This window comes from Aquila chrysaetos, chromosome 21 (genome assembly GCF_900496995.4).
Source record: "Aquila chrysaetos chrysaetos chromosome 21, bAquChr1.4, whole genome shotgun sequence".
Classification (NCBI taxonomy): domain Eukaryota; kingdom Metazoa; phylum Chordata; class Aves; order Accipitriformes; family Accipitridae; genus Aquila; species Aquila chrysaetos.
Window position 1 is genome coordinate 3406129 of NC_044024.1, and position 27827 is coordinate 3433955.

Sequence of the window (27827 nt, forward strand, 5' to 3'; positions counted from 1 at the left end):
AATGCAATAACTAAGAATGCAGCTTTCATTTAACCCATCCTAAAGCTTTTTATAACACAAAAATTCAGAGGCAAGTTTTCTTTCTACCTTCTCCGAAGTTCAATGTACAATTCAATCTCATTTTAAACATACTTGATTATTACTTTTTAAATCAAAATAAAATTTGGATTCACAACACATTGTATTTTTTCTATATCACTCTGAAAAGCAGTGTAATGGAAACATTATATTTACATATTTTAAATATCTATTCAATTCCCATTAATGAATACGTAAATCTGCATGATTTGCAGCTCTACACATTTTACAATGAAAGCCTAAAACCTGTATATAATCTAAATTCATGACATCCTTCCTATAGGAACAAATATCCCTGAATAATGTAAGAACTGTCTATAAAAATGACTCAAATTGAACTTCTGTACAGACAATTCTTCTCCTAATTCAGAAAAAAATAATACATCTGCAGACAAATTGTTGTGTAAATTTAGAATATTATCTTCCACCATTCATCAATTAATGGTACTAACAAAGGAATATCTTAAAATGAATGTGTCTTATTAATGCCTTGTAACAGCAACCCCTTCAGATAGGTCAAATGAAAAATTGCCAACCAGCTGGTTAATTTATTCAGCACAGGTGTTCACTATTTATTTTTCAGCCATTTGCCTTTTTTCAATACAGCTTGTTGTAGACACAGTATTCTTTTCCTTTGATGGATGCACTTTGTTCTAAGGCCATTCATTTCAGATTTGCACTGTGTATATTATACTGCTACCCAGCTGTTTATTCTTTCAAAATAAATGTTTAATGGTTACTTCATAGGAGTTATAAAAGTTAAGCAAAACCAACAGAATCTAGCCAGAATGTGTAAATTGTCAGAAACACAATAATTGACTCTCTCAGGAAGTTTTAAGTTATTTTAGAAAACTTTTTCTTGCTAGTTTTATTAATCTTACCATTCTTCCTTGTAGGTTTTGCGGGTTTTTGTTTTAGTGATAATCAAGAGAGACAGCATTGTAGTGCCAGGCTAAGTTAAATGCTTAAAAGCAGAATCTTCTATTTTTTCCTGACTCAAGTATAATTCTCACTTCTACAAAATGTGAAATCTTAGTGCTAGGGGACTCATTTTTGAGCTGGCCTTCAGTCAATATCACATCTTCTTAGGAAAATCGTATGCAAAGTTAAGAGACTATGAAACCTTTAATCTGATTTAATACTGGTTATGTACAATATTTATTATGGCAACAGGATTACAATTACAATATTCAAGTGATATTGCTTTAAAACAAACATAACATTTTATCTACAATACAGTCAAGCAGCCATTACTGTGCAATATAGAACTTTGGAATATTCTGAGTCTGTGACCTTCGGATTGTATTAGTATAATTCACACCTTTGTGTTTTTTTTTTTTCCTACCTATGATGTTTACAGAAAGAAATACACGTTTCTATATGAATATCTGTCAATGTTTCATTTAGCTACCTATGATATTATCTAAGAGAGTCAAGGTTAAGCTTACATAACAATCCCAAAGAACCTTTCAGGAACTCAGAACAGTGTTCGGTTCAGTGCAATATCCAAAAGATAAAAATGATAAATAAATACAAAGAAGTAGTTCAGTTTTCAACTGAGACCCATACAATTTCCATTCTTTATTACTATGCTTACACTCTATTCAACATTACTGCTTCACAAGGTTACTTTTAGGTGTTTCTTGATTTTCAGTAATATGACACTGTGAAAAGCTTACTTTCTGCATGACTTACATATAACAAAGTATCATATTTCCATTTAAAAATCTAAATAAAAAATGAAATTTGTATTCTTCTGCTAATGCAGACATACCTCCACAACTACCTAACTAAAAGATACTTACACCACATATCAGTCCTAAGATGGTATACTGTTCTTCATGTGCTTATGCAACAAATATTCACAGAAGTGTGTATTTCAAACAAAGCATGTATTTTTTGCATGTTGTATGTAAAGTAAGAGCTGAGTTACCTTACTTCAGAAACAGAAAGAAGGTGACAGCCCAAAAAGGCTAACTGTTATTACATTACCAGGAGCCTTTGACCACGCAATTCCTGCCAAAGCATCATGGGTAAGCACTGCTTATTGAGAAAGTTAAATCCACTGAATATTAGCACAATTAAGTATTTTATATTTACAATACTACTGTCTGTGTTCCTATTCTTGTGTACTTATTTCAATTTACATGTACTTACGAGTTATGAGTTTAATTTTTTACTATGACAACAGCAGCTTTTAGCCATATTAAGAATGGAAAAATTTAATAGATGGCAGTGCATAACCACCTACTACTAATAATACCTACAACCACAACACTTCTGTTTCCTGCTCAGAAGGAAATTACCAACTCACAAAGTTGGCCAACAAATTATACTGCATCCAGATAAGGTCATTTAAGAAGGATCACTTAGCTTCAATGAAGTGCAAGTAATTTCAACAAAAGCACAAGGACATTAAGAACATTTTAGAGGTTATGGTTACTTTTTGAAGACAACATGCAATATGGTAGCATGGTGAAATGCTTGAAGCCAAAAGCACAATATGATTATTTACCTCTGAGCATATGAAATTATTTGTATATTTCTATACTTATACTTACTCGCCAAAACAGAAATCTTCTACATGTTGAATAGTTTTATCCTTCTTGCTAAGAGAAATAACTTCTTCATTCTCAAGGATCAGTTTTCTCCAGTCTTCACATTCATCATTGATATTCGTCTTTTGCTTACAAAGAACAATTATAAAATTACATTTTTTACTGTGCTAGCTGCTCTTGAACTATAAATCTCTGTAGTCCCAAATAATTTGTTGTACCCTCTTATATAAAAAAAAAAAAAAAAAAAAAAAAGAAAGAAAGAATCATCTTAACTGTCTTAATGTTTTTTTCTATTCAGATTTTTTGAGTTGAAAGAGCTGGTTACTTCATTATAGAATGCCAACATTTGTACTACATTACTAGCTCTAGTAAACTGAAAATACAGTGTTGAATGAAATCCAAGTTTTAATAGAGAGTTGAATATAACTTTGAATACAATCTACTAAAAGACAGGTTTGCCATACCCAGGTTAGTTCCAAATTTTGTGACAAAACTCTTTGAAAGGAGACCAATGAAAAAATACAGTGATTTGGGTATTACATTATTCTGTCCGCACAGAAATCTCTAAATCATATAACAGAACCCTGAGAATATTAAGTTCTGACATTGAGCAACTCCACTGATTATGCCAGAAGGTAGCACTATGTAATAAATAGACATGAGACTGAACTGAAAAAGTTCCATCTTCTACGGACCAACAGGCTCATAATGCTTCAGTAAATAATACGAACATCCATTTGCTAATATAGTCCAAGTGCTCAATCTCCTAAATAAATATCCTCTTGAGAAGATTTCTAGTGGACTGTCATGAATTAGATAAACTTTCATCATTGAAAAATACACTATCAACATTAATCTTTTTGTCCTGGTTACAGGACATGTCAATGGAAGGATCCAGTAACTTTCTTCCAGTTAAGAAGGATCAGCTGAAAGCACACAAGAAAAACAAAGGGGACTGAAACATCAGAGTGGAAAATAATCAAACAGAAAATGGAAAAGACCAGATTATCATTTACAGAAGGTGCTAGCAAAGGAATCAAAACAAGAGTATAGTTGCTTCTACATAAATTCAAGAACCCAAAAAGTATGACTGAGCACTAGACTGTTTGGTCTCAGATACTAATATTAATAAACCAGGCATATCAGAGTCTTAGAATGCTAGGCCAGATGGTTAAGTCTTAACCAGTAATGCTGGGAACTAGAAATCTCTTTGATCTGTCAAATTACCAAAGAGAAAGAGCATTGTGGTAATTTGTCTTCTAATAAATTATGCAAACAACCAAGATTTAACATTAAGGAACATTAAAAGAAGTAATTTGGGAAATTTTTACCTGATTTTCTTTAATCCAGGACAATAATCCTGAAAAACTAAAGCTGGCCCAGTTTCCACCATAATAATTTCTCCTGTGAAGAAAAAATAGTGAAACTTGGAGAGATAAAACATAGCCTTTTCAAGTTTAAAGAAAAAACAACCAAGTTTGAGACATTCAAAATATTTTCCATGACAGATTTGACAAATGCAGAATATAAAACCTGGTATATTTCACAACTTTTCATGAGATGCAAAATTTCCATTTTCACTCATTTGTATGCATCTCTGACCAAACAGACTATAGTCCAAAATCAAAGTATTTGGAGGGTAAAATGAATAATGCTAAGAAAAGCACACTGGATGTTTTAAGTAAAAGGAAAATATAGATAATACTGCTTCTTGGCCAAGACTGACTCTATACCTCTAACTCAAACATGTACATCACCACAGACATCTTTACTTACTGTGGAGCCAAGCCAACAAGTCTGCCAGTTTGAACGGAGTTCTCAGAAAAGCTAGTTCAGGTTTTTTTGCATCCGTACCACACTCTACAGTTTCAGGTTCTGGCAGGACCTAGTAGCTTCGTCACGTGAGCACAGCTATACTGCTTCTGACTGAAGCTGATTTGGAAGTTAACATAATTGCATTGCATGCCACTTCTAAACTAACAGTGCTTCATGAGGTAGCTATGCAAAGGAGAGTTAAGTAAGCTGAAACTGGGTCCAGACAGCAGAAACCACATCTCTCTTATCCATTATGACAAATAAAGGGAAGTTCACACTATTATTTATCTACTGCTTACAGAACAGATTATGCTTATTATAGACTGTTATGGTGCTCTCGCAAAATTCTTATTAAACTGCATATACTGTAGGTGGAGCCAAAGGAACTGATTTGTACAAAATGATCATACCTCCCTGAGTACTCTTCAGTTCATATTTACCGCCTTCTTTCTTGAAAAATATTAGTTTATTTGTTTTAAATCACAGAAAATTAATAGTTCTGCTGTTAAAAAAAGTCTCTGCTCTCCCTTTTCAAATTTTTTTCTATCAATATTTCTCTAAACATCAGTTGGATTAGCTTTTGTTATCATGCATACCACATCTTAAGTATTTAACAACTCTGGTAGGAAAAATAACAGAGCAATTACATTTTAAGAAATCACTAGTTCTTGCAAAATAAAAAAGTCATTTTGGGATTTAACTCTGTTTTTCTGGCACTGTATGCTGGCACGTCAGAAGTGTGAAAGATATCAAAAATACCCTCCTGAATGGATATCTAATGTTATTGCATACACTAATAAAAAAAACATTTAGGAAGATGGGTTTTGCATTTTACAGAATAATGCGAAGACTGGTAAATCAAATGAACTTAAAATCTTACCATAACCTCCTCCACTTTTAAATTGTAGAGATAAGTGTGATAAAAGTGAAAAATTAAATTCAGGTTTGATTCTACTGTTTAAGATAGGATGTTTTTGACAAGGCTTATCTGCACTGACAAAGACTTCATTAAGAGTGTCAGCCCCTTTATAGTACCAGAGGGTGATGCTCTATACCATGTTGCTTACTTAGCATATGAAGGACAGATGTCTGCTAAACAATGCCTAATTGCTCCTGACTAGAAACTGACCTAAAAAAGTCTTGCAGCTACTGCAAGGCAATAGTGAAGAACATAAATAGGACATCTTTTGCAAAGACAACAAAATCCAGCATTCACTGAATAAAGGTGGCTTCAACAACAGATCATGGGTGGTGTTTAAGGCCATGAACTGGGAGGACTGGGTCTCTACTTTAAGAGGATGTGTGTAGTCTGCCCTGCAATCTGGTTACTCTAAACAGATGAGCTCCATCTGCAGATCTGTTACCAACCAGAAACTCCAATCATCTGTAAAAAGGAGTTCATACTTACCTCATTATGTGAATGACATTGGTGAGGCTTAAAAAGTATGGCGTAATACCAAATAGCAAAATACAAAGCAATGAGGATTAAATATATTAAATGCCTGATTCTGTTCAGATTTCAATCTGTAAAACAGTAACTGATAGTTGCATGCAATGATAACCTCCAGCTTTGTTTTAGATGTCAATGGTGTAGGTTAATTTCTTGCTTCTTCTTAAGATTCCACTGAATGAGAAATTCAATATCCATATATTATCTGCCGCTTGTGGGATTTCCAAAAAACACAGCCATGAAGATTTATTTTAAAGGGAATCTGCTACTTTAGTTGCAAGTTTCCTTGAATATGGAATACAATCTGGCTGTCAGAGCAAGCAAGGGCATTGATCACAGAAATCACAGAAAACACCTGCCTAAAATTAGGACTAGGTTCCTTGAATCTATACCAATATAAATTAATGCATATTTAGAATATTTAAAATCAAAGCTTTCAGTAAGAGAAATAAATATTATTTTCACAGAAAGTTACAGAAGTTTATTTCTGAGCTGTCAGACATCTCTAATGTAAACATTCCTCTGTCCATCAGGTGGATTTTCCTTTGAAACTGCTTTTCTTTTTAACCACCAATGATGTGAATCAATCTCTTCAACAAAGCACTCTATAATGCTGTTCTGAAGCTCAATCGGTTTGGAGAAGACAGTATGGCCTTTCTCAAATGGAAAATGAATCGCAGCTGTCCTTTCTTTCCTCTGGTGTCTGAGCACCTCTCCCAAGTTAGGCTATACCACCTCAAATATTAATCTTCTCTTGAAGCATCAACTTCCAGATTTTTTTTTCCCTGAATTTTAATTATTTACCCTGCATTACATAATGAATCAGGATTGCTTAATTTTCTCATCTGAAAACACTACAGAAAGAAGGTAGACCAGACATGATTACTGATATAATGAGCAAAGTTTTTAGCAAAAATCTTGAAGAAGAATTCTAAAAAGAGCTGACTAAAGGTTTTACAATTAGGAGTCCTTTGTAACCAAATATTTTTGTCATAATTGCCCTGAAGATGAACCGAGGAATTCCTTAAAGTAAGGGTCAAGATCAAAGCCTAATTAAAGATAAAATATTGTCCCAAAATCTCAGGGACTAAGCTCCTCTCTTCTCTTGCCATATTAGCTAACTACAAAGATGGATATTCTCTCCCTTTTTTACGGTTATAATTCAATTACCGTCTAACTAAGAACATGAGATATTTTGAAGGTGTAATAGCAGTTAGAAATTAATTTTTCTACCAAGTTAGATAGAGCACAGATATTTTCTTCTTCTACCATACATTATTTCCTAGATGATATTTGCTCAAAACTTCTCCTGTATTACCTGGATTTTCATATGAATTAAAATACTGCTGCTTTTAGTTCTTATTTTTCAAATCTCCAATCTGTAGTTCAGAGCTAACGGCAGAACTGCTGAAGCCATTTCTGCAAAGTTTTGGAAATGTAGCCCAAGTACAGGTTTACCTCTGCAAAAAGCTTAATTCTCTCTTCTCCTACATGAGTTTGTATTTTTTTCTCAGTTACTAACACCATTTTTTTCTTCAAATACTTCAAAAGAATTAGCAAAACCCAGTCCAGAACACTGAAATTCCAAATTGTTTCCAACTGATTAACATTCTTGAAATCCAAACCAAGAGAATATCTAACATGTCCTTTTGAAGACAGACTACAATTTGAGAAATTGAACACTTTGGAAAGCACGAGATACACAATTAAAACATGTTTAAGAACAGGAAAAGTATTTCATGGACTATGTCTGTTAAGAAGATTGCCCTTCTCAGTGCCATGTCATAGTAGCCATGGTATAACAGTCAAAGCTGGTGATGTCTCAAGAAAAGCTGCTGATGCCTCCTGATTGCTCCCAAGAGCTGCCTGTATGTGTCTGTCCTGCATTTGATCTTTCAGAAAGAAGTCTCAAACCATCAGAGTAGCTGTCTTTTGCAAAGGAAGTTACTGCCACATCGATTTTAAGGATCTGAACACAAATTGACTTATGGTTCAAACCCATAAAGTTTCATGTGCTACCTATTAAGTACACAGTCACATGTATTAAAAATTCCCATTCTGGCAAAGTAATCGTTTTTAGGGGCGTGAGAAGTGGACTATGCTTCCTTGCCTTCCAAGAGGAAGCATTTAACCCAAACAGCTCTTGAGATCCTTCAGCTCAATACAAGGGTGATGATGGCAGTCACTTGTCCTACATTACATTACGTCCTGGGATATGAACATGACCAAAGGTAATTATCACGGACCAGTTAAGACCATGTTTTACTCTCCAATACCTTTGCTATGAGATCATATCCTAAAACAAAATAAAAACATCTTTTTCAAAAAAGGTCAAAAGATACCAGAATTAAGAATTTTCGCCTAGGGTTCCCTACTGAAAATTAAATAGTTCCTTTATTTTTCTTGCAAGAAATTGACCTGCTTTGAGAAGCAACCTTTTTGCTTGCTGGTTGCTGTAGTGATGCAGCTACCTCACTTCACAGAAGTTAAAGATCAAAAAGAGGGCTGTATGAAGACACAGGTTGTATTACATTATGTATTTTACAAGTTCTGAAAAAAGTGAAACAGATTGCCTAGCAAGAAGTGGAACAAACTACAAAAGCAGATATCTTGGAGGGAGGAGGTACAGGGAGGGTGCCCAGCATGCTTTTGGACACCTGGATAAAACAGAATTTTGGACAAAAGGAACACTCAAGTACTCTACAGGCAAAGTAAGGTCAAAAAAATAAGAAAGATACCAAGTGTCAAGAAGCAAGGCATGAAAAGCAGACAGAGCAAACTGGGCACAAAACAGGAGTTAAAATCCTGCATCTTGACACTCCTTTGCCTTTGAATTAAACTCTACATGGAAAGATAATTAAGTCAATGAGGAAGGATGTACACAATAAAACTATAGTCTACAAATGTTATATTCTAGATGCTCAAAATCAAATACAAAATGTAGCTAAACATACCTCACCTCTAACTGCCCCATCCTCAGTAACCAAACTAGTACATAACTATATAGATATATAATTATAAGAAGCAAATAAGCAAAGGACCAAAAGTAAAAACATAGCAACCACCAGGAGAAAGTCCTAGGCATACGAACAATTAGTATGGGAAGTATATTCACTTCAAGTAATCAACTTTTAGTCTTGATCTACCTTTCTTTGGCAACTTCAAGTTTAAACTAAGTGCCAATTTCCACATTTTAAATTGCAAATTACTTTTCTAAATCATTTCACAAATATCCTTGAAATTTCACATGTCAACAGCTCATTAATATCTACAGTAAATGTAGCTCTCCGAAAAGAACCACAGATTTTACGTTTATTGAGACAGATAGCTGGCACAGAGAAATAGAGCTCCTTCAATTACTATTTGGCAGAAGGTAACTTTAGTTTAAAATCAGTCTACAGGAATTTATGGCAACACTGCAGTGAAGTGACTATTTTGAATAAGATTAGCTACTGTTGATGGCGATACTTGGACAGTGTTTATAAATCAAACTTAGAACTTAGTATTTTATAATAGGCCACTTCAAAACTATCTTCCATAATCACCTATGCAGTATATTACGATAAATGCAAACATGGCTGGAGATTAAAAGTAATAAAATTATGTACACAAGGTAATGAGTGCAAGCAAACTATAAACAAAGACTTCATCCATATACATTTTCTATATATTGTACCTAACTTAACTCAGACCTTTGTAGAGAACAAAAGATGAATCAAAGTAGCACACCTAACACAAGCATTTCAGTAACCTCGAATCTTATTTTCTTATACTCTGAAAAAAATTTAAACTCATGATGCTTTAAGAAGGGAACAACATACACTGTTAAAAAGTGATGCTCTGAACATAAACATATTGTTTTGTTGATGAATTTTCAATTACACTATTACCTCAGTAAAATGAAACTTGAAAATTCATCTAGAAATGAGTATATTAAACTAGATATAGTAGATAAAATTAAAATGCTTTAATTCAGATTAATCTCTGGCAAGCTTTTAATACTTAACTTTTCACTTAAAATTCAAGCGGCATCAGGTGGGGGTTTTCTGTTGGTCTTGGTTGGCTTTTTTTGCAAGAGTACTAACTTAAACACGAAAAGCAGATGGCTTGACACACTTCCCTATTTATGGGGAAGGGGTTGTACAGTATAAACATTTCTATTTTTTTTGCCAAGATATGGATTCTAGACCATGGTTCAGTGAGCACACACACCAATTATAATGGTAACTATTACTATGAGTGAAAAACACCTTCGTTGAGAACACCTTCCCCTGACCCTAGCCTGCACTAGAGTTGGAAAATAACTCCATAGGAGAAAGGAATCAAATGTGGAAGCCTTCATTTTCATTATAAAAACAAAAGCATGTGTGAATGTAAATGAGCATATTTAAGTGAAAACAGTAATAAACAAAATCTGTATTCCACAGTTCTAATTGCCTGCTTCTGTGAGTTTTCTGAAAGGCTCTTCATCATAGCTAAAAATAGGAATGCATAAAAGAAATGAAAGTTCCAGTGGCTAACAATTATTACAGACTTTGATAGCCAATGAATACAAAAAATTGAAATAACGGGTGTGGTTCATTTAAGAAAATCTAAGTAGTCTACCAATAATACAGGCATTAAGCTTAAAATCCAAACATAACTATTTTATTCATTCTATATCTGCTTATTCTAAAATAAGTTTTTTAATATTTTGGTTAGCAATCTAATACCTAATTTAAGAATTACTGTACCAAAATGTTTGAAATGAACATACCCTTATACATTATGCATCAGGTCTTTATAGTAACTTCAGTATCACTACTATGTAGTTACATATTTCTTTAAAATTATTACAACCTTAAGAGGTGGCTTTGTTTCAACTGAATCATTAGTTACATTAAATATGGAGCATCAAGTACTGCCTTGCTGTGTACTATCCCATTGTAATGTAGAACACTATGACCTTAGCCCATTTAAGGACTTCTTTCCTTACAGTTTCTAGGAGTTTTCCATAGGTTTTGAGAGTAGTCCATAGTGCATGAAGATTCATTAAGATGAGTTCTTAATCCAAATACCCTCCTATTGATAAAAATTACTGACTGACGTGCATCACTTGTCCTCACTCCAGTCCAAGAGAGGAAGCCAGAGACTTTGTGGGCAGTATAACAGCAAACTGAGCAATTGCAAATCATATTTCATGCAACTAAGTTAGTGAGCTAGTCTTGCAAATTTTGAAATTGTCTATCATTTCAAATTAGAAATAAATGTTTGAAAAATGAATGGGTCCTTTGAAGGGCTGTAGGCAAAAGGAGATTACAGAAGTTTAATCTTGAACCGATGATGCTCAGAGAAAATGAACAGCAGAAAGCATATCCTTTTTAAGCTCTTGGTGCAAGACACAAGAAAAACTGAAAACATGTATACTGTCTCTGGGAAAAGTCTCTAAACCTAGGTGCTGAACACACAGGTGCACATCAAAAGTATTTTCATAGAAAGGCAATAGCTCAAAGATATGATGTAAAAATAAAACACTATGCCAACCTCATAATTTTTGGCAAACGAGTACTAACAACCACAGCATCTAAGCTCACAGCACTCTTGCTGCTACCACCACCTCAAAAACACCTGTCACGCTTCTCTGCCGACATCCAGCAGGTATCAGCTAGAGACGTAACAGGTTGCCTGAAACTAGTCTCCACATAAGACTTTTACTGGTTATTAACAGTTATGATTTTACAGGTAAACACGTAAGATATTCCCACCCCCACTTCAGATCAAATTTTGCCAAATTATCCACTTTGGTTGCACACACAAATATTTACCAAGCTGAAGTGCAGAAATTTGTTTAACCTTAGAAAATTATTATGCATTTTAGACTATGGCAACATTTAGCAGCAGCAGTGCTGCTTAGGTAGTCCTTGCTTCCTGCTTATGACCCTCTCCCAAAACTGTATTAGCCCAGCAAATTGCATAACTGCACTAACAATGGGACTGAAAAGGTACCAAGGGGACAGGAGCCAGCTACAATCAAGATCAGTGGCAATGCTGCCAAAAAAAAAACAACAAACCAAAAAAAGTGTACAATTGTACCTTGATCTCACATAATGAACTACAGCAGGCACAGTGCAGGTGTCTAGCACAGAAATCTCATGAAATACACTACATTTGTTACCTTCTAGAAAAACACAGACAGTAAAGCAGCCTCAAAAGCTGCTTAGTAATGACTGATCACCTCAACAGAGTGATGAGAAAATTTAGAGTTTTAAAGTGTTAGATGGGAGAGAGGGGTATTTTAAGAGTTTGTCTTGGTCGGCTCAGGCTCCAGCATTTGATCTCAAGCTTGCCTCAGAAACTAGAATTCTAGACTTGAGTCATGCTACTAAATTTTGCTGAGCGGGGGTACAAATAAGCCAAGGTTCAAAGATCCTAATTTTTTTTCTAAAAACCAGCGTGCATTGTAGTGTATAGTTACACAGGATTTAAAAAAAAGATTAACTTTGGCTAATTGGTAAAGGGAAGTAAAATGAAACGTTAATCTCTTAAAAGGATGCATGAAATATGCTACTCCAAGTGCTTCAGCAAATCCTTCTATTTCAAAGTGCAACAGAAGTACTTTTTGAAACAACTGATTTCAGTGGTATTCTGTAGTCTTCTTACAAACTGATTTAGCATGGGGTAGAGAGAAGACAGCAAAGGAAGAAGAGTGCTGTGTTCATCTCCTGCCTTATCAGCCAGATTTTACTTGTCTTCATTCTGGTAACAATTAAAATGCAAAAATACTTTTATCTTCTCTAGGCATTGAGAACTGACACAAGTGAGATACTAGTAAAACATTTTGTCATTAAATGATAATGGCTCAGGTAAAAATTCTCACAAAACCAAAATGGGATAATTGCTGTCAGGAATGATAATGAAGGGCACTAAACCTGTAACCATTCCTGTCTATACGAAAGAAGGAGCCATCAGCAGCATCCTTGACCACACCACTTATGTTCCAAATTACTGACCTAGGATGCAAAAATAGCCTGTTCTGTTGATGGAAATAACACCCCAAAAATAAGGTAGAGACAGAAGCGTACGATTACTAGATGCCAGATGAACACAAAACACAGTCAGTCAGTGTCCTGAAGGGCACACTGACAAAGACACAGATGTACTTCTAGCCAGTTTAACTCCTGAAAAGGAAAATTATTGGAGTAACTTACGAATCAACATGAAGAACTCTCTGGCCACTCCTGGCACATGCCGCTGCAATAATAGATTCAGGCAAACCTGTAAGAACACACGCAATTTTTAGAACTTAGTATGCTAAGACATATTAAAAAATGAAATCAAGTTAGAACTTGGTCAGAAACAGGCAATTCAAACAAAAGAAAGTTTACAATATGAGTCACTGAAATTTTTAATACTCTTATGCTACTAAAATAACGAACACTATTTTGTGTTCATTAACATTTTTCTATAACCCTCTTGAATGTAACACTTTTTTTTTTTTTAATAATTGTATGGCACATGTCACTTGCAAACACTTCTACCTCTGAGTTAAAGCTTGTCACCAGTGAATTCTCTAGACACCTTGTTATCATAAACAGACTGAGCACTTGCCAGCTCGGTATCCAAATTTTAATGCGATGCTCTGTAACTATATCCCTCCTGATACAGACAGGTATTATTTGAGGGCATTTTTGTGTTCTTTTTGTTCACTTCAAAGTGTCTGACATAATGTATAGACTGTGTAACAAGCCATTAAAATGGTATTTTAAAATTAAGAAATTTATGGTAAATGCTGCATGCCCTCGTATATTGTCCAAGGATGCATCAGAAAGTGTGAGGGTATAAATCTGTTGGGATGCCATTAAACGACTGCGTACAGCAGAGTCCTGCCTGGTGCTCTCTCCTCCACATCATCAGATGCCAAACAACTCTAGTGTGAACAGGTCTCAGAACTGTATCTGGACTTTGTTTCCGACTGAACTAATTGGTTTGCTCCAAAAGAGTGTACAGGAGCACACTCAAAATTCTGCATGCAGACCAAGACCTGAGTGTAAACAGAAAAGCTAAACTAACAGCACGGGTGTACTTTCACTTCACATTTAAGGGTAGTGTTAGGGGCAGAAAGAATGCAAGATGGTTGCTGTTAAAGTGGTATCCCTATCAATATCTCCCATGTCATGAAATTACGCTCTGTCAAATCAGAATGTTTTCACCATATTTAGAAAAGATATGTAGTTAAAAAAAAAACAACCCAAAACCAAAAGGCTAGTGATAGTTCTCTACCAGCAATGCCTGCTTGGAATGGCACATGATCTCAATTAGAAGTTTAATAAATAAATGAGGCTGTTCTCTAACTTCTACTCCCACTCACCAGATTTTTACATGCACAGTTAGATGACTTGGATTTCTGACTAGATTCAGAAAAGAAGTATAGCTTGCTATCTAAAAAGCACGATGGCACTAGCTTTGCTGAAATCTCTTTTTAAATGATCTATTGGCTGTTTAAGCAGGTAATTCAGTAAAAGCGATTAAAATTCTAAGGGACTGGTATTAGGAGACACTTAAGCTACGTATTCAATTAAGGAATGAGATTAAACAAAGCAAAGAGTGTTTCACTGATCTGATTTACAGCGCAGCACCAGAAACAGCTGTACTACTACAACTGGAGAGAGACAGAACTGAAAGTGGAAAAAGCAGCTGTGGTAGGGCACAAACTTCTTTGGCTAGCTTCACACCAAACATCATCTTCATGAGAATTTCAGGCCTGCAGTTGTCTATTTCCTCAGAGAGAATATTGCCTTCACAAACAAATAAAAGGTCATCATGCTGCCAATCTCATGACTCATTTAAAACACATAATGCAACATGTGAAAGGTTACTGGACAACTGTTTACTATTTGTAATGTATCAGTTTTCACTCACCTAGAGTAAGAAGCTGTTAGACTTTAATGGGATATTAAGTACAATTTAGTACTCACAGAGACAGAACAAATAATTTTAAATGGTTGAGCCAGTCTTTATTAATTCTAGAACCAGAAATGCAGTCTAGAAAATACCTAGCAGGACTTAGATACACGAGACATAGTTTCATGAACTCTTTAAGCCAGCAAAGGCAAACACAACCATCAAAATAAAGAGGTTCAACCTCTCTATCCCTATCTTCGGCCATTCCTGACCTCCTTCCACATGAAGTGGGTAGGCAGTTTTTGGCAGATCAGTTCCATTATGGTGTTGACAGTCCAAAAGTACAAATATTTGTATCAATACATGGAAAGAGGTTTAAGACAGGCGTGACAAATTTTCCAGGAAAATAGGTAAAACTTCCCTGCAAATTTTCCATTTTTAACACTTAATATTTTCATGATTAGAAAAAAGAAAATCCCTTTCTGAATTGATAAAACAGAAAAAGTTACAATAGTTTTGCATTGCTGACCTTCCACAGCAAGCGAAGACTTATCATGGAATTAATCTCTGGGGGTAGAAAGAGGGATGAACAATCTTATCGGTTCCTGGGACAGTCGTTCCACAGCCTAGAAAGGCCAATAGTCTATGGAGTTGAATTTTTTGAAGAACTCAAAACACAGACCATTCTGAACAAAGAGACAAGGAGAAAATATGTAACTGCAGCACACACTTCAGGACTGTCACAAGATCCTGGATGCACACAGCCTTATTGTGTGAAAGCAACTCCACATTCAGCTGTCCTCCGAAAGTGTTTATATATACGTTCATTTCTCTCCATCTATAAACTATCTCAAATAGAATCTACAACTACTATTTTGTTTGCAGTTCCTGAAAAAGGTTTTCTTTCCCTCATTTGGGCACAGAGAATATTACTCTAGAAATGGAATTGAGAACCTTGTTTCTCCTTCCTTATTGATAAAAGCCACCGAGAAAGTGCTGTAAAACATCACCAGTGCTGCCTGGCTGACCAGGACTGGAGTTATAGCTACTAGGGCATAACTGATTGCTTTAAGCTTGATCCAATTGATACTGTGTTGGAGGTCTGTTCTTCCATTAACCTTGGATGAAATTGTTCCCTGAATTAGCTTCCTCGCTCTTGAAAGCTGGCATCAATTTTCTTCACCAACCCTTTGCTTGTAAGATACTGTGGCCCCCCAAGTACCCACTGGCAATAGAATGAGAAAGTGTAAGAAAGGCAAGGCCCATGCATTTTAGCTTTTGGAGAGGCTCTTAGAACAACTTGATGGACCAAGACACCATTTATTCTTAGGTGACAAAACCTCGGTAAACCAAAGAAATAAGACTGTGCCTTGGCACCAGTTTCTGAATTCTCTTCTCCAACAGAAATAAAAGCACGTGGAAAATAGGTAGCTTTGACAAATGCAAGTTACGCCTACGTGTGATCTGGACTGTATGATGGTTACTTTACAAAAGCCTATTCCAAGGAAGAAGGCTCTGGTAAACAGACCATTATAATATAGTTATAGATAGTCCCTCTCTACCCAAGAAAAAAAAAAGTAACTTGGAAAAGCCTCCTTAGAGAAATGGTAGAGATTTATTTAATGACAGCACACAAAGCTGAACTATCTCTTACAGGATGCTCACATAGTTGTGCAAAATAGATACCCTTCAGATTATTCAATAACAGAGAAATATATTCTTTTTATAAATTGTTCCTCTTTGAAAACAGTTTCCTATTCTGAACTTCGATTTGTTAAAAACTCTAAGCTGGATTATATTCAAATTTTGAAATACGTTCAGACCTTAGCTACAGGGCCGAGCAGACTCCAAAACTTGTCACTCACAGTTCGGTTTGAAGATAATGATTTATTACAGAATTCAAGTGGTTGCAGGGGAAAGGCTATATCCCTAATATTGATTCTGAAGTTTCACTTATGCCTAATGAGTAAATAAAGCTGGGTGTTTCTAAGCTGTTTTTCTCACGAAGGATTATTCTAACACTTCCTGCCACTCATCCCTCTTGGGGAACAGTCAAGTTCTGGTTTTGCCAGCTTAAGGGATGAAGGATTTAGCACTATAACCTGTGTCACTCATGATGTCTAATGTTTTTGAACAGGCAATTGGGTAATGATTTGGATCTAATAACTTGGGTCAAAGAACAGCAAGATCTAAATGAGAATCTACATTTCCTTTTAGATTATAAAAAAAAATTTCTAAGATTGTACTGCTATCAAAATCAGTAATCAAATTACTGAATCATCAAGAGATGTGCCCTCTGGTATAGTTAACAGAAACCAGCATTTTCCTACGAAGTTATTATGCATATTACTTACTGTGAAACGCAGCACACATCTCATTTTATTGTATCTGAAAAGGGCTATTGCAAAAGAACATTCTGTCCAATAAGGTTCCAAATCCAGACAATTTTTAGATTTGCAATGGTATTAGCAGGAAATATGAAGTCTGAATAGGAATCGCATGATCCAACCACAAGAAAGCAGCAACAGATCCAGACTTCAGTATGTTATACATAAACATCTGGCAGCATAAAAGGGATTTATGTAGAGGAATAAGGAGTCCATACAATTCTTGTATCAATTTAGTATGCTGACTCAGAAGTTCTCCATATTTGAGGCAGAAATCAATTCAGAAATAGCAGTGCTTGTTATCAAGAAGTATAACCACTTTCTGTGCTTCCTGGCCCTTTCATACCCCCCCTTTAGAATGCTTACACACGAAGTATTTGAATTATGTTAAATTGTCCTGCACCTCATTTCTCTTACCAGGAAAAACAAAGATAAAGAGTTTTCCTTCATGAAGGAGGACTGATCAGTACCAGCTGAAATCTCTATCATCATTCCTTAAAGCCATTGCCTTCCTTCTCCACTTACTAACCTCCATTTATCAGATGCAGTATTAGGTAAATTAGCCTCTCTGGCCTTCTCAAGGAAGCATTAATTTAAAATTTCAATGAAGTAGGACATTACATCTGCAGACAGATATAAAAATAAGTACAAAATTAGAGATTTTACTCATTAGTGATCTCTGGGTCACTAACATGTTTTAATAGGTAGAATTTCATAGGTACTTCTTGACACCTATCCAGAAAGCGATGCATTCGTATGAATCTGTGACACTGCCTCATTGAAATACAAGTGCAAAGTCAAAGTGAACCAACTTCTAAGTCCTTCTAGTATTGGCTGAGGAAGAGTGCTGACTACATACTTGCCCTTCTGTGTTTGGACTTCTTGCATGCTGTCGGAAAGATACTGAAAAAAATGGCAAGCAGATTAAATTGTAACAAGCTGGCTCTAACTAGACCAGCAAACATGGTGGCATAGCTCACTTCAGCATGTAGAAACTGAAGTTAGTCCTACAAACTCTTCTGTCTCTCCAGCTGTGTAACGCATTGGAAACTGCTGTGTGAGATTCCAGGACTACATCATAAAGTTGCAGCGCCAGAATGAAGTAACCCAGCAAGCAGACAGTATAAACACTAGGTTCATGACAATCTTATGAAGAATACAGTCCACTTTTGATAGCATTAGTTTTCACCGCCAGCTGTCTAAGCACTATCTCTATTATAGCCTTCTTGGATACATAAGAGGCAGATTAATCTCAATAAATCTTACAGATGTGGCTGCAGCAAGCTGACCTTTAAGTCTACATCTGGTTGTTTCCAGCAACCTCTGACCAGGATAACCTCCATTATGAATTTTTGGACCTTCCCTACGAAGCGAAATCAGCCATACTTCTATTTTCAAGAATAATGTGTTTTACAAGTAAATAAGCAAGAAATAAAGGAATTAGCTACACATTATATACAGTTACCAAGACACCAATTTTACTTTTAGTTTCAACACAGCAAAATTAAAATTAGAGATAGCTGCTAAGCTAGAAAACTCTTTTCTTCAGCTTTAAAAGCCAACTGATTTTAAAAGCTTTACAAAATAATGAAAAGTTATAATTCACCTCTCTGTAATCAAAAATTAATTTCAGGCTTACACATTGTGTCTCTTCTGATTAGCAGCTATACATAATGTTATAATGATGCACTGCCTCTTCAAGTGATTTTAAATGGATATATTCACTGCCCCAAGCAATTTATAAACTAAACAGCTTCATATGTGTGGAAGCATCTTGGTTCCTGAGTTGTTCACTGTAAACTGTTTCCCAGTCATCCAGCTGATAAGCTTTTACTGAATTACACAAGATTCATCTTGAAAAGGTTTAAATGTTTAATTTGCTTCACTGTATCTACTAAATAAATCACAAGTGGCTTTTTCATAATATAAAATGTTGAAGGGAAATATATTAAAAATGCTGGAACATAGACAATTTCAAAACAATCTTCTGGAGTCAGTCAGTTGACCAACTGCAATAAATTTTGTTTGTATCCAAACTTCTAAGAAGAGCAGAGCAGCTGACTCTGGAGAAGCTCACTACACAATCTTTATGGTATGTTTTTGGTATATGTAGAACTTAAAAGGCATTTTATAATTTAATCGCAAACAAAGTTGAAATAATTACTGTATAAAATATTTTAAGTTAAAGCTAGCTAATTAAAACTGATAATAGGTTTGATTAATTTTATTATATGCTTGTATTGCAGAACAATATCAGAAAATATTTCTGCATTACAGAATATGGTGGTGGCTCAGAAATTGCAACCCCCTAAGACAAGTAAGAAATCATAACTGGTCAAGGAAGGAGCCACAAGTTTCTTCTCCTAAATCAGTAATTCCATATAGTCATCTGTGTACCATCAGATGAACATGCAAATGGAATGTACTGAATCTCACAGTTGGTGCAAATAAACATTATTTAGAAAAGGAACAAAAGCAGACACTTATGCTCCAAATAAAAATTCAACTTGTTACTAAAAATCATGCTCAAACCCAGCAGTGTTCTCTGATGAGGGGGGAGAAAAAAAAAAACACCTCAGTAAGAGAATGCACTTTCTGAATTTGGCTCCAAGTCATAACAGCCCAGGAAAATGAACATCAAAGGTATCAGAAAAATGAACATATATGAGATCTAGACAACAGTAACAATACAAGGCAATTTTAGCTTATTAAACACTTACAGAAAAATTTTATCACTGGATGAGTCATGTTGTCTTTTTATGGCAAAGTTCTACCGTATCTAAACATTTTGCTCATGGCATGTCTAAGACACAGAATCAAGGTAACAGGTTAAAAAACTAATACCCAATTTGGCAGACTGCTTTTTGAACTACAGGTGCAAGCAGATTACTTCAAGGTGAGGAATTCTATTTACTGGAAAGGAACAGCAGCTTTACTTTTCACAATTAGAGGGCTACCTTCCAGGGGAACGGCAATTTTCGAAGAAATATCAAATTTGTGTACTTTTATAGAAACAAATGTTATCTATATAAGTACATCTCCTTAAATCACTTCTATTAAGGAAGACAACAGGTAAAATCCAGAAGAAAAAAAATAAAATTGCATTGAATAAAGAGGGTTTGTAAGTAGACTCCTCTAGCACATACTACAGCTATGAGTCTAATCTTTGTTTTACAACCAATAGCAGCAGGTAAAGAAAAAGCAAAGCACATACATTAAAATATCTGTAGAGCAAGACACACACTAAGTTTTATTTTTACCCAAGTCTTCTAATACTTTCACTTCCTTTTCCAGCTCCCTACGGGAGGATAGCTTGCTCTCCTTGCTCCCTATAAATTTTTAAACATTTCATAAAAGGAGATTTAAAAAGTAAAAAGTTTCTTCTCCTACATTAGTAATTCCATATAGTTGTCTGTGTACCAACAGAGACTCTTACAAAATGCTTTGGTTGGCGCTAGAGCAACCTCAGTGCACCAGTGACTTAAAAAGAGATGAGTTCTTGCAGGACTGAATTACCAGCTTTATAACCATTCTCCAAACAGTGGAATGACATTTTCTACTGGCGATAGACAAATATGCCTTTTCGATTACTCCTGATTCAGACTAGAATTTCAAAGTATCTTGCCAAGACTTTTTCTAAAGGACTTTTTCACTCTGATATGCAAATGACATACTCTATATTTTGACAGTAGGATCACAGGAGTACTAGTGTCTCTTATTTTGTAAGATCAGCAATATAATCCGGAAAACCCAAAGAATACTAGCAGGCGGAGAAGGACAACAAAAGGTTCACAAAATAATGACTTTTCTTACAAGAGCAGCAAGGGACATTGCACAGTATCTGGGAAAGAATCCTATCTGAGATATCAGCAGGAGTCCAGGCCTCCAAGAAGGCTATCACAGCACCTCTGCTACACAAAAAAAAATCAGAATAGAAGGCATGCCAGAAAACCACCCCTCAATTTTTAGGTCAAGTTCAAAAAAAGTCACTAAGAACATAAAGGTATGTTTATGCTTGGAGAATATGAAAAAAATAAAGGGGGGTAGGGGAAAAAACGGTGAGTCAGTGTTCATTTTGTTTGACATTTACATGGACAGGTAATGACTTATTTACAAATTGTAATAATAATATGGGTCTATTTCCTCCTTCCAGACATCAACATTACAAGTCAGTACCACTGTATTAGTCCACAATGACCACTGACATAAAAAAAAAAATCCATCTTCAGCTGGTTTTCAATCTAGCTTTTGTTGCAAAACTCTAAATAGCTGCTAATGTAAACTGAAGACTGTATACTTATATGATAATGTAACCAAAATATCAGCCCAGAAGATGAATTAGAAAATATTTTAGGCACATCCTCAAGATATCCTGCAACAATAAAAACATTAGGAATTACTTGTTTTGCAATTTTTTTTTTTAATCAATCTTCAATGTTAACTTTGTAATTCACATCTATAATATTTAGGTTAGTTTTTTGTTGTATTAGTTGTATTAGTATCTGGAAGTGATTTTTCCTAACACTGTACTTACATAAGATAAACATTAAGTACTTACACCACTCCCAGCATATCGAACAATAAATAATAGATTCTCCTGACAGGACTTTGATGACCTGGCAAAGCCCGAGTGCTTTCAGCCAAAATCATATGAAACCATAAATCACTCTTTATTTTATAGAATATTTCAAAATGGATTCCTGCTTTCTACCTTGAAAGTCATTTCATGTGTTATTTATAACCACTGAAAACCAGAATGGAAAGAAAATTGCATAGAACTAGAAAATTTACTGTGACTGCTTTTATAAAGAATAACTCCTTTTTAGAAAAAAATTAGAATTACTGGCAGACAAACTTGTGAATACAACCACCTTTTAAAGAGCCGTATCCTTTATTTTACAACTTCACCAGCAGTTAATACAGGCCCTCTGGAGTATCAGAGACAAGTTTAAGAAGTTAGGACTGAATATAATCCAATCAACTGAAGAAATTCAAAGGTAATCATGACCCTGCATCCTTATCCACACCACTTATAAATATGGGCAGCCATGTTGCAAATCTTTGCACGTACAGTGGTTTCTGCCACAAATTCAACATTGCTGAATGTTTTGCCTATGAATTTTCCTGTTTGACAACTGCCTAAAGACAAAAGCTCTGCCATTGACTCCTACCTCTGAGTGTCACTCTCAAACAGATGCCTGTTGTTTGAGATAAATATTTATCTAAGAACTCATAATGTTGCCTCTTGCCATAAAGGTACTACCATTTTAATGCCTGCACTAATTTAAAAGTTGACCTCACAAAAGCTTACCAATAATGAACTCACTTAAAGGAACATGACTAATGCCCACCTTGAATTCCTCAAGCAAGCACTTAGATCAGCTCTCCAAACCTAGATCCTACAGGCTTTTAGACAAATAAAAGTCACTGAACACCGCTTTCCAAAGAACAGACCTTCCAAAATACCAGAATATGGTATTCATTGCTTTGAGGATTGATGATATTGCATAATATCTGCTTTGGCAGAGAATCATCCAATAAACCCATTCCTGTATGGTTAGTGGGTAACTTGACTGTAGTACTATATTCAAAAAGCAGGAAAGCAGGGGTGTGAGAGGCTGGGGAGGAGGTGGGGGGAGGAAAGAATGACTTCCAACACTGTGACAAAAAAGGGGGTAGAACAAAAGAACAACAGCGTAACAGCTTTAATTCTCATATTGTGTTGCCATGGAAAATCTCAAGATATGCCCACCAATTTGATGTCATGATAATCTAGCTTTTTTTATAACTATGGATATAAATTCCTTGATAGCAGTGAAACTTTTGCTGCTGAACCCACCAGGACTAGCAGTTTTGTACTACACATGCATCTTGCTCTAAACTTGCCCACGCAAGAAAATGTTTAATCTGGGTTAAGGAAAAGTAGTTTCTTCAATAAGCGAATTTACTTTTCCCATAGAAATATTGATGAAGTAATTGAACTTAAATGTTAAATGGAGCACTGATGACTAAAATTTAGTGTGAGGTTCCATTTTCATTAAGCTTACTACAGGGAAACAGTTAAATGAGCCTGAAATAAAAACAAATTCAAATCTAATGTTACTACTCAATCTAATTACTAAAATTAACAGATGCACAAATTATAAAACCAGAAAAAGGCCACACACGCAGAAAAGAATGCAATTACTACTATGCAGTTAAAAAGATCATTAACACAAACATTCTAGTTATTACAACAATTAAATATCCATAGATACACTCACAGCATTAGCACAGAGAGTTAAAGACAAGGCTAAAATATTCCCTCTGGAGTCATTTCCCAGAAGAGAAGACAGATGAAAGTTTTACTTTGAATAATCTTCCATACTGAGTAATTTAATACAGATTTAAAACAAAAAACCAAACCAGTCAGTCAACAGTGTTAGTCACCATTTACGTATGTTCTTAGTAAAAAAAAATGCAAAGAAAAGACAAAATAATTCCTAAAATGCAGAATTCTGAAAATCTTGAAATTAGTTAGAGCAGTACTTTCTACAGGTGGGCAAAAACACATCCTTTAATACAAATCCACACCACCACCACCAAATACAGCAATATTTCAGAGGAAGAATTTAGCTCAAGGAATTTCCTTCCCCCAACATCAAAGCTCTAATATTACACGATCATTCCAAAGCCGGGAAGATTTTATTTGATGGGTGTCGCGTGACAAACTCTCAGCGGCACAGACAGTTCAGCCAAAAGTGCCTTTGCTGGTGAACTGCCAATTTCAGGTGAATTCTTCTAATAGTGTGGCTAGGCATGCACAATCTCTTCCATCTGTGATATCCTACCACCAACCACCACTCCCATGCGATGAGCAGCCTGGTATTACTTAACACACACATCCAGAAAGCACAACATACCATGGGCCATGAAAAACAGCACACAAGACTAGGCTGCCACTGCCCGAGTGATGCCCTTGGCCTGCACTCTGTGCCCGTGAGACCCCTCAGCACAAGGGTTGCCAGAGCTAGCTGCACTACATTCTACTTTTAACAAAAATTACAAAACCTCCAGAAGAAAATTTTGGCAGCAGGTTTTTACACTTCCACTGGAATCATGAAAAGATGAAGTCTTATTTATGTAAGTTATAATCAGCTCTTTTAAAGAGGTAACACCTTCACTAGCTTCCTTAGTAGCTAGAAAAGCTACTCCTACTCCTACTATTTTCACCTCCTAGTTTCCTTAGTAGCTAGAATAGCTAAATAGCCAAGCATTAATATTAATTTTATAAACCTCCGAGTTTCCCTTAATCTTCTACATCACCGCATCATCTACATAAATACTAATTTTCTCACGGCAGTAAAGAATGAATTACCCTCAAAAACCACAGAAGTTACATAATTTTTAAAATTTCACCCTTTAGCTTGGTACTTTAGCCTTTCGTTATTTACCATTCTTCTCATATGCTCAAAATATGCATAAATCTGAACACATATGAAAATGTCAGATTCATTAGTAGGGCTCCCACTCCATACAACAGGGTTAAGAACAGAGAAGTGATCTCTTAATTTGCTCAAGAATTTCAATTTTGCATTTTTAGTAGAAACAGTCAACAAGGGGGACAATGTACGTTTATAATCTCTCACAAACTCCAGAACTAAATCAGAAATCCTTTGAGCAACTACACATACACTGTAAGGGGATTGCTTTTTTTGGTAAACATTGAAAACAGCAATTACATTAAGAAACTCACCCATTCTATTTCAAATTGCTAGGAAAGTAATCTTAAATCTGAAGGACACAATTTGACCTATTAATGAACTCCAAAAACATAGTTCCTTGTTTCACACGGAAAACAGTAACATTGTCTTCCCTTTTGTGCTCCAATCAACATCCTGAGCTGATCATGGGAGATCTTCATAAATGCAAAAAAAATTTGACTGTAAATTTGGGACCTATAAACGGTAATGTATTTTGAACATTTTAAGACTAGCTCAACGCTGAATTTAAGGTGGGGGGCTTATCAAGACCTGTTCAAACCAGGCCACTGTCACTGGGTTCTACAAAACAGAAGTCTATTTCAATACTTAAAGATTATTACGATACGCAAGCAGCAAACATCTTACTTCTGAAGTAATATTTCAGAATTTGTCTTGTAGTTACAGTGTTGTGGTATGTTTCAGTGAGACACTCAAGATCTGCATCATTATTCACCTTCACAGGCAACAGGATGAACTTGTACAGGGTATAGAAAGTGCAGGCAGTTCCAGAAAGTTCAGAGTTAAATCTCTGATATGTGCAATCATTCAACTTTATGTTTGTTCATATACTGAGAAATACACTTTAATGACTCCAAAAAAAAAAAAAAAAAAGTTTTGGGTTATTTGTAAGCAGGCATAGAGATCAGAAAAAACTTTTAAGAGTTCTTGTATTATAGGATAAATTAAAAAAGAAGATATTATTGGCATATACCATACACATACTGCAAGAACATGGAATTTAGCTCCTCAGAACTATTCTCAGTGCATACAAGTAAACTCGACCAGCAGGAAGGTATTTCAGGAAAGAGGGCTGCCAAGGGTGGCAGAGTCAGAGAAGGCTTTACGGAGTACCAAAGGAGCGCTTGATCTTCGGTGTGCAGGGGCAGGAGGCGCGCCTGACCGGCTCCCGGCTCGCAGGGTCGGGGTTCATGGAGATCCCCCTCCCAGTTCAAGCCCCGCACCACAGGTACCTCCGTGCCGCCTCTATTTCTAAGCAAATCTTGACACTGACGTCTTACTAGCAACCCCAGGGCGGCCTGCGAGTCCCCGGGAGAGCGGCGCAGCGCTGTCCACGCAGGTACCCTCGGCAGGCAGGTACCCTCGGCAGGCAGGTACCCTCGGCAGGCAGGTACCCTCGGCAGGCAGGTACCCTCGGCAGCCACACGCAGCCCCAGGACCCCCCCAGCCGCCGCCGCCGCCGCCCCGCCGCCCTCAGCCGCCAGCTCTGCCCCGCGCCTCCCCGCTGCCCCCTCTCGAGCACCGGCACCTCGACACCACCCGCCCGGCCCCCGCCACAGCAGCCGCAGAGCAACCCGCCGCCGCCGCGCCGTCTCCTACCGGTCCCTATCACCACCACATCAAACTCAGAGGGCAGGTTGTCCGCCATCTTGGGAGGGGCACCGTCACGTGGCCGGCGCTGGCGGAAACGGAGGGTGCCGCCGGCAGGCACTTCCGGCCGCCGCTCGCGGGGGCTGCCGGGAGATGTAGTTCTGGGCGCGAAGGAACTCCTCGCCGGGGCGCCCTGTCGTAGCTTCCATCTCACCGCGGGCTCACAGAGCGCTCTCTCTTTACAGCCCTTCTGTCCAGCGTGCGGGAAACGCCAGCCTGCTTCTGTTCCGGCCGGCTCTTCGCAAGACACTTGTGTGAAAAACAACCGCCGCTGCCCCGGGTCTCGTCCCCGCCGGCGGCCGCCCTCGCCGCTCCCTCACGCCCGAGCGCCAGGCTTCGCCTCCGTCCTCGCTCCGTCCCCGGCGGTCCCCGCTGGCCCACTCCTCCAGCCCGGCTCGGTCTTTCTGACCGGCGCACCGAGGGTCCGTCCGGGCCGATGTCGGACACGCCGCAGGCAGAGGTCGTCCCCTCCGCCGGGTCACGGGCGGAGGCGTGAAGCGGGAGGACCGACGGCCGTGGTGCTCCGCTCCTCGCAGGCAGCCAGCGTGACCCGCCATCCGCTCTCCGTCTGATCATCCACCCCGTTTCCTACCCATCCAGTGCTCTGCTGACCCAGCGAACGAGCCCTTGACCTGGGTACAGGAATGTTGTGGGGAACAGCGGTGAACGCACACGAGCTCACAGCATCGATCGGTAAACTCTTGAAATACGATAACGTGACTGCATTCCACCCGCTTACTTAAAATGCAAAATACTTCAGTGCAAACACCCGTATTTTTTGTACAATTTATGTGTCGATTCCACTGAAGTTTCTTGGATGACCAGTTTCTTCAGTAACTCGCAACTGATTTAATTTTTGTTATTTCCTCCTGCATATGCAGTGTTTCCAAAACCATTTCTCTTGTCTGTTCAATCTCATCGATCGCTGCACTTCATTAATATATCCAAGAAAATATTTCCCTTATTATTTTAAAAAAGTCCCCTTACTCCCCAGCTATGATCGTTTCTTTCCTTTATCCACCATGTTGAAGACAGATTTTAAAAGAAAGGGTATTAGTTCATCTATTTCTAGTCATTAATCTCACGTCCTTCCTTGTTAATTAACAGCTGTATTATACGTTGGATTGTACTTCATTCTCGGCATTCTAAAACCTCTCTATTTTTCTCCACCCATTAATTAATATTAACTCTCTTTCTTTTCCTCTGAAGCCTTAAGTCACACTTTCGCCTTGCTCTGCCTCTTCCTTCACCTTACAAAGAAAAGAAGGGGGAATCGGGGGTGAAAAACAGAATCTACTGTTTCAGAGTTAGCCCCTCCTGTATTAACAGTCTGAGTGAAAAGAATAGCAAAAATAAAAAGACATATTTGAAAAAAGCCAGATACAGCACTGTAGGCAAAATAACCTAGCACAGAATACCTGTGCCAGAATAGACTGGAAATTTCTAGAAAGTTTTGCTTTTTATTTTGCATTTAATGGCTTATATGGCTTTAAACTAATCTCCTAATATTATTCATTGTGTATGATTA

At 36.9% G+C, this 27827-nt stretch overlaps 1 protein-coding gene across 2 annotated transcripts in view; it reads right to left on the minus strand.

Annotated features, from left to right (window-relative positions):
• CHM (CHM Rab escort protein) overlaps positions 1 to 26340 on the minus strand; it is an 80244-nt gene extending 53904 nt beyond the window's left edge. For both annotated transcript variants that reach the window (XM_041119088.1, XM_029997089.1), the window contains exons 1-4: positions 26249 to 26340; positions 13089 to 13155; positions 3968 to 4040; positions 2640 to 2764 (exon numbers count right to left, since the gene is read on the minus strand). In XM_041119088.1, coding sequence (XP_040975022.1) covers positions 2640 to 2764; positions 3968 to 4040; positions 13089 to 13155; positions 26249 to 26297 — 314 coding nt within the window. In that variant the 5' untranslated portion in view covers positions 26298 to 26340. The remainder of the gene's footprint in view (positions 1 to 2639; positions 2765 to 3967; positions 4041 to 13088; positions 13156 to 26248) is intronic.
• Between the last annotated feature and the right edge of the window lie 1487 nt (positions 26341 to 27827).